Raw genomic sequence first — 12,433 nt, forward strand, 5'->3', positions numbered from 1 at the left:
GCTCTGCCTCCTGGGTTTACGCCATTCTCCTGCCTCAGCCTCCGGAGTAGCTGGGACTACAGGCACCCGCCACCTCGCCCGGCTAGTTTTTTGTATTTTTTTTTTTTAGTAGAGACGGGGTTTCAGGATGGTCTCGATCTCCTGACCTCGTGATCCGCCCATCTCGGCCTCCCAAAGTGCTGGGATTACAGGCTTGAGCCACCGCCCCTGGCCAGGAATTTCATTAGATGTTGCACAATCCCATTTCACCCATACTACACAATTAAAAACATTTTAGGCTTGGTTCTTCTCCCATGATGATTACCTGTTGGAGTCCTGTTTTAACCTGACCTACTAGGAGACCTAGATAATTATACCCCAGCAAATCCCCTAACGCACCACCTCACATCCAACCAGAATGACACATCAACCCTATACTCTATTCCCAACACCTCAGGAGGAATTCTAGCCCCTGTCTTCTCTGTTCTCATCCTGGCCATTTTCCCGATAATTCACCTGTCTAAACAATGGAGTACCCATAATATTCCACCATTCAGCTAATGTCCATCTGAGTTCTAGGAGCAGATCTTCTCACACATATGTGGATTGGGGGTCAGCCCATTGAACAGCCTTTCATTACGTTTGGCCAAGCAGCATCCATTATGTATTTCCCTCTCATTCTCCTTTTAATACCACTCACTAGCTGAATCGAAGACAAGCTACTGAAAGGAAGAAGTCCTTGTGGTATATTTATGTGACTCTGGTCTTGTAAACCAAAAATGGAGAGCACTCCTCCCTAGGCCAATTCAAGGAAGAAGCCATCTGCTCCACCACTGGTACCTAAAGCTGTGATTCTTCTTTACCCCCTGACATTCATACTTGAGGTACAATTAATTAATTTTAACTGCCATGTCAGTATTGTAAAAACTCCTATAAATTATTACAACTATGAACATTTTTGCATTGCCACTTTTCCCCATTAATTATGTACTGTGTGTTTGATCACACATTGTACGTTTATGTATTATTGTACGTTAAATTGTGCCCTGCATGAATATTAAGAATATGAACTGTCATGACAACCTGTCATACATCAGCCAGGCCAAAATCCACAGACCCAGTTCTCAAGAGTGAGTGTCACCCAGTACAAACAATCCTTAACATTACATAGGACATGTAACTATAGATCATACAGAGCACATGTAAGCCAGATCATTTCCCAACAACATGCTTATCACCTCCAAATAAACTTAACTACCAAGCTTCTAGAAGTTAGCCACCATTTGGGAAGAATCCTCCTCCTTACTCCGGGCCCATAAAACTTGGGTCTTTCACCATCTGCAAAGTTCACCAGCACTTTCCCCTTCCCCGCATCATACAGGAAAGAGGACCTGGTTAAAACCGTCCATATGCCCTAGAAATAAACAAAATAGACTGCAGGACACAAAGACTTAGACAAATCTTCAAACTGATGTCCTAGCATTGTAAAATGTCTATTAATATGGAGTGTCTATGCAATTCCAATCAAAATCCCAATGCAACCCCTTCTCTTCTCTCCCCTCCCCTGCTCCCTGCCCCTCTCCTGCTCCCTGCCCCTCCCCTGCTCCCCTCCCCTGCTCCCCTCCCCTCCCCTCCCTTCTCCTCTCCTTTCTTCTCCTCTCCTTTCTTCTCCTCTCCTTTCTTCTCCTCTCCCTCTTTTCTTTTCTGAGAGAGAGTCTCGCTCTGCCACCCAGGCTGAAGTGCAATGATGTTGGCTCACTGCAACCTCTGCCTCCCAGGTTCAAGGGATTCTCCTGCCTCAGCCTCCTGAGTAGCTGGGATTACAGGCATGCGCCACCATGCTCTGCTAATTTTTGTATTTTTAGCAGAGATGGGGTTTCACCATGTTGACCAAGCTGGTCTCAAACCTCCTGACCTCAAGTGATCCGCCCGCCTCGGCCTCCCAAAGTGCTGGGATTACAGGCGTGAGCCACCATGTGCTGCCAATGCAGCCCTTTTAAATAAACGACAAGAGTCACAAGAGAATCTTAAATAATTACTGGGTAAAAATACTTAGGAAGGGATACTTGGCCTCCAGGTATTAAATTACATGAAAATGCTCAGTAAACAAATCAACCTACAATTGGCATAATTTTTGGAAAGGTTTACATTACAAATGTTGGAAATAAAGATTCTAGAACTGTTTTTTTTTTTTCATTTTAGGGAAAAACATTCTAAAGGTAAAACAATAGAAGTAAATGAAAACGGAAGATACCTATCCAGTGTGACATATTTGTGAAATATATAGTTTTATATATTTTAAAATATACGTAAGTAGATCTGGGCTGAGCACAGTGGCTCACGCCCGTAAACCTAGCACTTTGGGAGGCTGAGGCAGGCAGATCACCAGAGGTCAGGAGTTCGAGACCAGCCTGGCCAACATGGTGAAACCCCATCTCTAGTAAAAATACAAATATTAGCTGGGCGTGGTAGCGAGTGCCTATAATCCCAGCTACTTGGGAGGCTGAGGCAGGAGAATCACTTGAACTTAGGAGGCGGAGGTTCCAGTGAGCCGAGATCGCGCCATTGCACTCCAGCCTGGGCAACAGAATGAGACTCCATCTCAAAAATAAATAAGTCGATCTGAAACAACAGCACAAATGCTGAAGCTACGGCACACCAAGGGCTTGGTTCACTCCAGTGGCTACACCCAGGCAAGAGTGGGAGGGCAGCACTTGAGCCCGGGGCCACAGGAAGCATCCATGGGAGCCCACAGGCTGTTTGATCTTTCAAGGAGACAGACCAGGCAGTCCTGAGGGGCAGGGCTGGGTCACGGTGGGCACCTGTCAGGTCCAGGCTGTGGATGACTCTCCTCCCGAAAGGAATCAGGGCTCCCCAGGGCCAGGGCAGGAGGGGACAAGACAAGAACCCCTTGTTTCACCCAAGAGCCACGAAGCTGTGAGGACAACCAGGGCTGGTCATAAAGACAGAGCAGACGCGGAGGCACCACTGGTCACAGACGGGACACAGTGGCTGCATTAGGGAAAGTAAGGCCACCAAATATGTTTAGAGCCACACAAGATGATGACTGTCACTGTCAGAGGAGGCAGCTCTTCACCCCGCCCTTGGTGAATCAAGGAGCGTAGCCGATGACCCTCCCGCCGTCCCGCAGGAACCAGGCACAGGGAGGGAGGCACGGATGCACTTCCTGGAAGATTCTAGCTAACAAGTGAAGAGGGCTTATGGACCAGCAGATCCTGCTCAACCACCTGGTGAATGAACAGTGGCTGTAAACGTCCCCGGGAGACAACTGAAGACACAGCCCACAGGAGAGTGCGGCCAGCAAGCCCTGCGGGAAATCCAGCACGCTCAAGCATTCACAGAGGTGTGTGCACGGTGCGTGGGGGCGCCGGAGAATCCAGGCGGGGTGTCCCCGAGCCGGCGGCCAGGCTGCTTTAGAGGTGGATCTAGAACCACCTTGAGGGGAGCCGACAGCAGACAAACGGGGGCCCATAAGCAAAGAGACTTAAGAGGCCTTGGCCAGTGGCCTTGGAGGAGCGCTGGGGAGACTCTGATTCCATCCAACCCAAAAACTACGACGAGACCATGAGGGAGATGTGAGCTCCGAGCAAGGAAGACTCAGGAACTGCTGAAATGTCATTTTCAGGTGGATGGTGGTTTTGTGGTTATATATTTAAACAAAAAAGAGGCCCCATGTGTGAAGGGTTCCTGCTTATATTTACAGATAGGTTTTGTTTTGTTTCTGAGGTCTGGGATTTGCTTTTACTCATTTGGAGGGAGAATGTAGGCGGGCGTGAGGATGGGAAGCTGAGTCAAGCAGGCGTGGATCACGGCAGGAAGAGGCGAATGGAGCCCAGTACAGCACTCTCCATTTCTTCCGGTGTGTGTGAAACTTGCTGTGATAAATGTTATGATTTACACATTGATCATGGGAACTAGAACACACTGGCGCATCCAGACAACGGAATATCAATGAACAGCTGCCACGCTTAACCGAGGTCTCATGTACAACGTTTCCGGAAAGAAGGAAAAACTACAGAAAACAGTGTCCTGCTTGAGATGCCACCGGGTGCCAAAAGGGGAGCTGGTTCTCCGCACTCCGAGGTGAGCAGCCTGGCTTCTGCAGCGAGGCCCTTCCCGAGGGGTGGGACCCGGGATCTGCATGGCTGTCCTGTCCCTCCGCTTGGGAAAGGGCAGGGCCTGGTGGTGCTGCAGAAGGGTTCCGTGACAGAGGGGCTCCTGTAGGCAGGAGGTGAGGTCTCCCCACCCCGGGAGCTGAGGGGCAGGGCAGGCTTGGGAAGCAGGTGGGCCAGCAGGTGGGGGCAGCCAAGCTGTCCTGAGGAGAGATGGGGGCAGGCAGAGTGGCCAGGAGCACCAGGTTTTCAGGAGGACAGCATGGACAGGCCAGCACCCATGACCCTAGGGCAGGCTGGGGGCTGGGCTGTCAGGGGCCACCATGCACCAGCGAGAGGTGGATCTAGTGAGTCACAGCCCTGGAGAAGCAAATCACATCCTGACTTGGGGTGTGGAGGTCACATGGAGAATGCGTCCCCCTGACGCAGGCACCACACCCTGCTATTGACCAAGAGCCTGCACAATGGTGGTCTCTGGAGACCCTCACCGAAGCCTGGGAGGCGGCCACACAACAAGTTCCCCCCCACCCCACCCCGGCAGTGTGGGCTGGAAGATGCTGACAGCCTCGGGGGGAACAGGATGGGGGCACCCGGTGTGTTGGCATTTGCCAGTTTCCTTGATGTAGAGACTGCTGCCATGGTCACATTCAGGCTGCCATCATGATGTCACCTGGTGCAAAAACACCTGAAACCTTAACAGTTGGCTGTCAGGAGCTACATTTAACCATCCGCTGTCATGAGCCTGCTGGAACCTGCACAAGCCGGCTCTGCACCCTCTGCCGGGTTCACGCAGGTTCGGCTCCTGTAGCCCTTCCCCGCCACAGCTGTGGACTCACAGGTCCCTCAGCTCCATGGCACTGCAAGGTCTGGGGAAGGGGGAGGCTTGGGGTTTGGGCCGGGCTGCAGAGTTACAGACAACAGAATCCACACTTGCTGACTGAAGCATGAAGAGCTTTACTGAGGGCTCACAGAAGGGCTGCGAGGACAGCAGAATCAGACACCGGCACAGGCTGGGGCAGCAGCATGGCCCGCTCACACCTGCCTCTCCAGGTTACACAGTTCAGGATCCAAGTCCTGCGTAAACGCATCTGACTGGAGAACAGAAATCCCATCAAGGACAGCTGCAGGGAGCCTGGGGTCATGGTTTTCAGCTCCCAGCCACTGCGGTCCAGGAAGGCCAGCCAGACGAGACCTAAGCCAAGCCCCAACATCCCCCACGAGGGGATATGCCAGGAGCATCCAGGACTCTGGGCTGCCCTCTGTGCTATGTGCCATGGGGTCAGCTGCCTCCCAGCCATGGGCCATGCCTGATCAGAGTTCCTTAGAAGCCAGGCTCCTTGCCTTCCTGCCTTGGCTCTGGTGACCTTGGGATTTTGCAGACCCTCGGGAAGAGCTGCCCAAGACAGCAGCCCCACTCCAGACCCTGTCTGATGGGCCGTGGACGTCTGCACATTCCACAGAATGTGACCAGCTGTGGCTCAGTGTGAAATGGCTCTTTGCTGGCCGGGCCCTGCCTTCCGTCTGGACACTCGTCCCCATGTCCTGCCCAGATGAGCTCTGGGCAGAGCCAGAGCTTCCTGGCTGCTTCGGTTATGAAACACACGTCCAGGTTTAGCCCAGCCTCATGTGCGGTTTACAACTTAAGCGAGGCTGGGGGCCCCAGGTTCCCCTCCTGTGGGCAGCCCCTGCAGAGGAAGCGGGGGTCTCTTAGGGCCAGATTCCTCTTCCCCAGGGCCCTTCATGAAAGGAGGCTCCTCACTCACCCACAGCTGCCAGCATGCCCCACACCCCACTGCCACGCAACCCCCAGCAGGCCCACGCCCTGCACCCCTATAGCCTCCAGCCAGCTTCTGTGGTGCCTACGCCATGAGTGGGCCTGGGAGTCTCCCTGCCCTTGGTGGCCTTCCTGCCTCAGGGAGCCTCACCCCACCAGGGATGGCCCTGTGGATCAGGATGGTTCTGCTGGTGGCTACACTGGCTCCGGGCCCATCCCCCACTGCTGGACCCCACCCCGCACGAGTGAGCCTCTGGGCAGGCATCTGGGGCTCCAAAGTCCAACAGGAAACTAGCAGGGGGAGGGGTCCAAGCCTGGGCTCCTCTCCTAGGGTTAGGAGTTAGCTTTAGAGTTAGGACTGGGTTGGGTTAGGGGTTAGCATGAGGGTTAGGGTGAAGGTTGGTTTAGGGGATAGCATTAGGGTTAGGACTGGGCTGGATCAGGGGTTAGAATTAGGGTGAGGGTTGGGTTAGTGGTTAGCATTAGGGTTAGGGCGAGGGTTGATTTAGGGGTTAGCATTAGGGTTAGGGTTGGGTTGGGGTTCAGGATCTGCCTCCCATGATGCCCAGGGAGCTTCTGGGGGTAAGGGTGGTGAACGGCCAGCCGGCATCAGGAAGCTAAGTCCCGCCCTGCCAGTCTGGCTGGAAGATTCTGGCTCTCTGGTGGCCCAGGAGTCACAGAATCCCCCCAGTTGCCTCTCCCCTCCCCCTTGCCTTGTCTCACAAGGCCGAGACCTCCACCATGTCCACAGGTTGAACTGAGACACTTCCTTTGTCCCCGCCTCACCGCTGTCAACGCTGGTGGCCTGGTTGGTGTGGGGCTGAGCCCACGGCCTCTGCAGATGTGGGAAACTTGCAGTCAGTGCAGCATGGAGGCAGAGGGGCTGATCTGGCCTGGGTGTCCCAGCGGGCAGCAGGTCCCGGGGTGCACACGTGGGCTGCAACGAACTGAGGCACGGGGAGAGGTGGGGTGCTCTGGGGCCAGGCAGCAATGTCGTCTCAGGATGCTCTGCCGCCCCTCCTTCAGCAAGTGTCCACCATGGGCTCCAGGCCCCGCCAGTAAAGAGGTCACAAGATGTGACGGGAGGGAAGGGCAGAGAAAGGAAGTGGAGGGGAGGGCTGTACCCCAGGAGAACTGAGGACTTGCAAGCACCTAGGGTGGGAGCTCCAATGAGCATGAAGGAGTTTGGGGCCCCACAGTGTTGGGGTCTCTATGGTCTTCCTTAGAGGGGAGGTGATTTCCACTATGTCAGTGGGGCAGGGGGCACAGTAAGGCCACGACGGTGGGCAGCTTATGGACCTGACTGAGCTCACAGTGCAAGGGATGGGACCTCTGGTGTCCTCCTGGTCCTCTCCCCATCTCCTCCTTCCAACAGGAGGTGGGCAGGGGCCCAGCAAACCTTCACCAAGGGGAAGGCCAGATCCTGGGCTGGGGCAGCCCAGCCAATTGGGGCAGGCAGGGACAGGCCTGCCCCTGCCCTGTGCACCTCCTGAAGCGCTGCGTCTGGGTGGTGTACAGGCTCTGGGCTGATTCTAGGGTAAGGGCCAATGAAGAGTCCCCTGGCAGCAGGGAAAGGGCCCCCCAAAATGTGAGATGGGACTGGCTGGCACCCACAGGACTCAGGGCTGAGGAGAGGCCCTGCCTTCACCACCCAGGCCTCAGTCCACACTCTCCTTGGGACCTGAGTCACGCATGCCGGGCAAACCCACAGGCACCCTGGCATGGAGAAGGGGTGGCAGGAGGACGCCAATCACCATATGACCCCAGGCCTGCAGGCCAGGCCAGCAACAGTTCACCTGCCCCGCCTGCATCCATCAGAGAGCCAGGGATGGCACTGGTTCTTCACCCACACATCCTTATCCTATGCTTTCAGCCACTTGGCCTCTGGATAGAAACCCCCACAGGCCCAGGGCACTCTGCTGTGTCAGCGCCCGCTTCCTCCAAACAGTGGAACCGGACACTCCGCCACATGCTGGCCCTGTCTGGACCATGAGGACCACGGGGCCCCACACCAGCACGGGTGCACTCCCGGGAGCTGGCACTTGGTTCTAGCTCTCGCTGGAAGGGTGAGCGGTGCTGGCTGTTTCCGTGGAGGTCTCTATCCTCTGAGCACAGCGACACTCAGGCAGCGTGGCATGAGGGAAGCAGGCGGGGCCTGGGGCTGCCTCCACTCACACACTAGGCCGGGCTCCTCACCCACCCCCATGTCTGCACGGTGGGCAGAGCAAAGCCCACTAAGCACTTCACAACACAGACGCTCCTGTGACTCGCACTGCACACACCGGGCACATCAGAACCAGCGCACACACCCTGGTCAGGCTCTCACCTTCCAAGTCACCTGATGCTTTCCAAACAGAAACCACCCTCAACTTCCAATCATTTTTAAGCATCTGTTTGGTGAAGCATCTCTACATGCCTACACTTCAGTCTACACACAATGTACACTGATCACTCATTTGCACCCCCCCAAAAAATAAAGTACTTTAAACACTCATAAAAAGGACAATAAAAAATAAAATTAGGAATTACTATCATATAGGTGGAGGTAACATCTAACCTGAATGTTAGGTAAGTAAATTGAATACTGAATTATCTCTGAGATTCCTGGCAGCAAAGGTGAAAAGAGAGTTCCTGTTGCTGGAGAAAATGAAGCATCCCATTGATTGGCCTTGAAACATCAATCACCAGTACTCCCGGCCTTGGAAAAAGCTGTTTTATATCTTAGTAGAAAAAGCAAGGCACAGGGCCGGGTGTGGTTGCTCACACCTGTAATCCCAGCACTTTGGGAGGCTGAGGCGGGTGGATCACTTGAGGCCAGGAGTTCGAGACCAGCCTGGCCAACATGGTGAAACCCCGTCTCTACTAAAAATACAAAAATTAGCCAGGCATGGTGGCAGGTGCCTGTAATTCCAGCTACTCAGGAGGTTGAGGCAGGAGAAGTGATTGAGCCTGGGAGGCGAAGGTTGCAGTGAGCCGAGATCACCCCGGGGCAGGGCCTCCCACAACAGGCACAGCCAGAGGGGCAGGAAGCAGGCAGGGCCCCAGGTATGTGGCTGCTGTCTTCCCCTAGGTAAGCTACCTTGGACTTTTGCCAGGTCTGTCTCCATAGTGTTCACCCCATTACTGGACTGAAATTTTGGCACCAGGGTTACTCAAACATTGTGAGAATAAAAAGCTTAGGGCAGTTTGAGCTACACATCCCACTTAGCTCTCTAGAAAATCCTGGTCTCTTACTTTGGAAACAGGGCTCATGTTCCAATGTGCCTGGAACAGTGGAACAAGGCTCATGTTTACCTACAGTGCACTTTGTAGGTAAACAAGGGCAAGCCAGCTCCTCAGCACAGGACTTATCAGCGCCTTCAGCAGGTGAACCTGAACCCAAGCCCCCTCTCGTGAACCCTCACGCTTGTGGAGCACTCCGTGTCCTCTGTGTGCATATCCACAGCCTGCGGGCCCTGTGTGGGAGAGGCTCGCATGGTGGAAGGAGGCGGAATGTCACGATGGACAGCCCAGGTTGAAGTCCCATTGGGATCATTTCCTGATGGTGTCGTCACAGGCAGTCATTCTGTTTCTCTAAGCTTCAGGTTCCTCATCCGTCACACGGATGTGATGGCAAAACCATCCAGCCTGGGGGTGCTGCTGTGCTCGAGGGCAACAGTGGGGGAGCACAACACACATGGCTGTGATACCTGTCTCAGGGAATAGCAAAAGCATCATCCGTTACCATCTACTACAGAAGTGACAGCAGCCATCGGCAGGGGTCTGCCGGGACAGGCGCTGGGGCCCCGGGCCAATGGGGTCCTTGGAGGCGGGGTCTGCCGGGACAGGCGCTAGGGCCCCGGGCCAATGGGGTCCTTGGAGGCGGGGTCTGCCGGGACAGGCGCTAGGGCCCCGGGCCAATGGGGTCCTTGGAGGCGGGGTCTGCCGGGACAGGTGCTAGGGCCCCGGGCCAATGGGGTCCTTGGAGGCGGGGTCTGCCGGGACAGGCGCTAGGGCCCCGGGCCAATGGGGTCCTTGGAGGTGGGGTCTGCCGGGACAGGCGCTAGGGCCCCGGGCCAGTGGGGTCCTTGGAGGCGGGGTCTGCCGGGACAGGCGCTGGGGCCCCGGGCCAATGGGGTCCTTGGAGGCGGGGTCTGCCGGGACAGGCGCTGGGGCCCCGGGCCAATGGGGTCCTTGGAGGCGGGGTCTGCCGGGACAGGCGCTGGGGCCCCGGGCCAATGGGGTCCTTGGAGGCGGGGTCTGCCGGGACAGGCGCTAGGGCCCCGGGCCAATGGGGTCCTTGGAGGCGGGGGCGCTGGGCAGAGACTTCAGGTACTCCAGGTGCCTCCGGGCATCCTCCTGGTTGTGGCGCACATAGTAAACGACATAGGCGATCACCATGCCGAACCAGCCGAACATGGTGACCAGCATGGCCACGTCTGTGGTCCTGTGGGGGACGCTGCAGAGGCTGGCACCTGCATCCAGAGCCTGAACCAGAGGCTTCCCCACAAACTCCTCCTGCACTGAGGTGTGGCAGGCGATCTCGTCCACGGAGTCAGGGTCCAGCTTCAGCTCCCACAGGGCCTCCTGCAGGGCACACTCGCAGTGCAAGGGGTTGTGGGACAGGCGTATCTTGGCACTGAGCTTGCCCAGGGCATCCTTGGGGATCCTCTGGATGCGGTTGTAGGACAGATCCAGCAGGCGCAGGCCCCCGGCCAGGCCCGCGAAGGTGGCGGGGCCAATGGCCTCGATGGTGTTGTGAGACAGATCCAGCTCCCTGAGCCGGTGCAGGTGCTGGAAGGCCCCGTCTGGGAGGTGGGAGATCTTGTTGGCATCCAGCTTCAGGAGCACGGTGTCGGCCGGGATGTCCTGGGGGACCTCCTGCAGGCCCCGCAAGCTGCAGTAGACAGCCACAGCCCCTGCATGGTCAGGGCACCGGCAGGGCTGCGGGCAGGTGGCGCCCAGGCGCAGGCAGAAGAGGAGGAAGAGACAAGACCCCCGGGTGGAGACCAGCAGGAGGGAGGGGCGAGGCAGGCGCACGCTGCCCATCCTGACCTAGCCTGGGAGTGGGGAGATGCGCGCCTCTGCTCAGGCCTGGAGATGGAGCTCTTTTCTGCCGGTAAGGCCTTATCCAACCAGACAAGAACCCGCCATCCTGCCCCGCTGGGAGAAGCAGTGCACTCCACTCTGGCAGCTCTGAAAGGGAAGACGCAGGAGGGAGGAGAGAGGGAAGGAGGGTGGTCAGCACTGCCTGCTGCAGTCATCTGGGAAACGCGTCCACTAGTGGGGAGGGTGTCCAGGGCCCACTGAAGGGTTTGGGATGGGGACCACGCCTCCTTAAACAGCTCTGCCTGTAACTTACTTCTGGAGACTCCCAATGCGCCCGGGAGGAGCGTCCCACAAGTGCAAGGAGCTGGCACTGCCAGGGGGCTCCGCGTGGCCCAGTCGGTGGTCACTGCGGTCAGCCCTGGCCACCTCCCACACCACTGGGGACCAAAGGCCGGGTGGCGGGGTGGCGGCGGCGGCGGCCTGGGACCACCCAGCCCCTCCTCAGGGTGGATGCCAGGAGGTCGGGGACGGCTGGAGCTTCTGCCAAACCTGGAGCGCGGGTCAAGCTGGGCACGTGGCCGGGCACCAGCGGGCGCTCGCGCGCCAGGGGCTACTCCCGCAGCCAACGCCTGGCTGGCTCCGACAATCCCTAAAAACTGTAATAACCCAGCAAGCCCTTCCCTGCCGGCTCTAAAGGAGCCGCGGCTCGCACCGGGCGCAGAACCGCGCCTTTTCTTTCAACTGCCTGAAGAAAGAAGCGGAGAAAACAGAAAAGCCAAGCCCTGTGCGCGCGGCCCGCGTTGGGCGTGGACGGCGGGGCCGCGCGCGGAGCCGGCCGGGAGGGGCTCGGACCCCCGGGACCTCGAGCCTTTAGACCCTCCGGCCCTAGGACCCCCGGAACCTGCGACCCCCGAGACCCGAGCACTCGCGGCGGGGGGATGGTCATGGGTGGTGGGGGATCCACGCTCCCAGGGCTGGGCGGGGGCTTTACCTGCGCGGCGGCGGCCGGAGGCTGCTCTGCGCGCCGCTCCCGGGTCTCTCGGAGCCCGCCAGATCCGGTTCCACGCCTGGCGCGGCGGCGACCCCGCTGCCCCTGCGCCCGCCCCGCGACCACTAGCTGGGGAGGCCGCGGCTCCGGCCTGCGCGGGCGAGGGGCGGGGCCTGGAGGGAGGGGCGGGACGAAAGGCGGAGACTGGCTGTGTCGATTCCCGCGTGGGCGGGGAAGGGGCGGGGCATGTAAGGAGACCTGAACGGGATTTGTGGTTAGGCGGGGGCGGGGTTTGAGGGCGGGGCCTGAAAGAGATGGGGCGTGGCATAGGAGGAGCCGGTGGTACGGCTTTAGATGGAGCTGGTACTAAGACTCAGGTCGCAGGGGCTGTGGGCGGGTTGTGGGCGTGGTTGTGGGACTGAGGCCGCCGTGGTGGGGGCTGAGGGCGTGGTTATGGGTGTGGGCGGGGTCTGCGGGCCGGGAGGAGCTACGGGTCCAGCCCCTGCACCTCACTGTGGGCAAATCCTCTCT

General features: G+C 57.6%; 1 protein-coding gene across 1 annotated transcript; it reads right to left on the minus strand.

The window, feature by feature from the left end:
* Window positions 1-8,772: 8,772 nt before the first annotated feature.
* On the minus strand, window positions 8,773-12,050 carry LRRC3 (leucine rich repeat containing 3). Its single transcript, XM_030914698.1, has 2 exons — window positions 11,906-12,050; window positions 8,773-11,061 (listed from the first exon to the last, which is right to left on the minus strand). Exon 2 carries the CDS (start codon window positions 10,912-10,914, stop codon window positions 10,141-10,143), a length of 774 nt encoding a protein of 257 aa, XP_030770558.1. The 5' UTR covers window positions 10,915-11,061; window positions 11,906-12,050; the 3' UTR covers window positions 8,773-10,140.
* Window positions 12,051-12,433: the final 383 nt, after the last annotated feature.

The sequence above is a fragment of the Rhinopithecus roxellana genome, chromosome 13 (assembly GCF_007565055.1).
Source record: "Rhinopithecus roxellana isolate Shanxi Qingling chromosome 13, ASM756505v1, whole genome shotgun sequence".
Lineage (NCBI taxonomy): Eukaryota > Metazoa > Chordata > Mammalia > Primates > Cercopithecidae > Rhinopithecus > Rhinopithecus roxellana.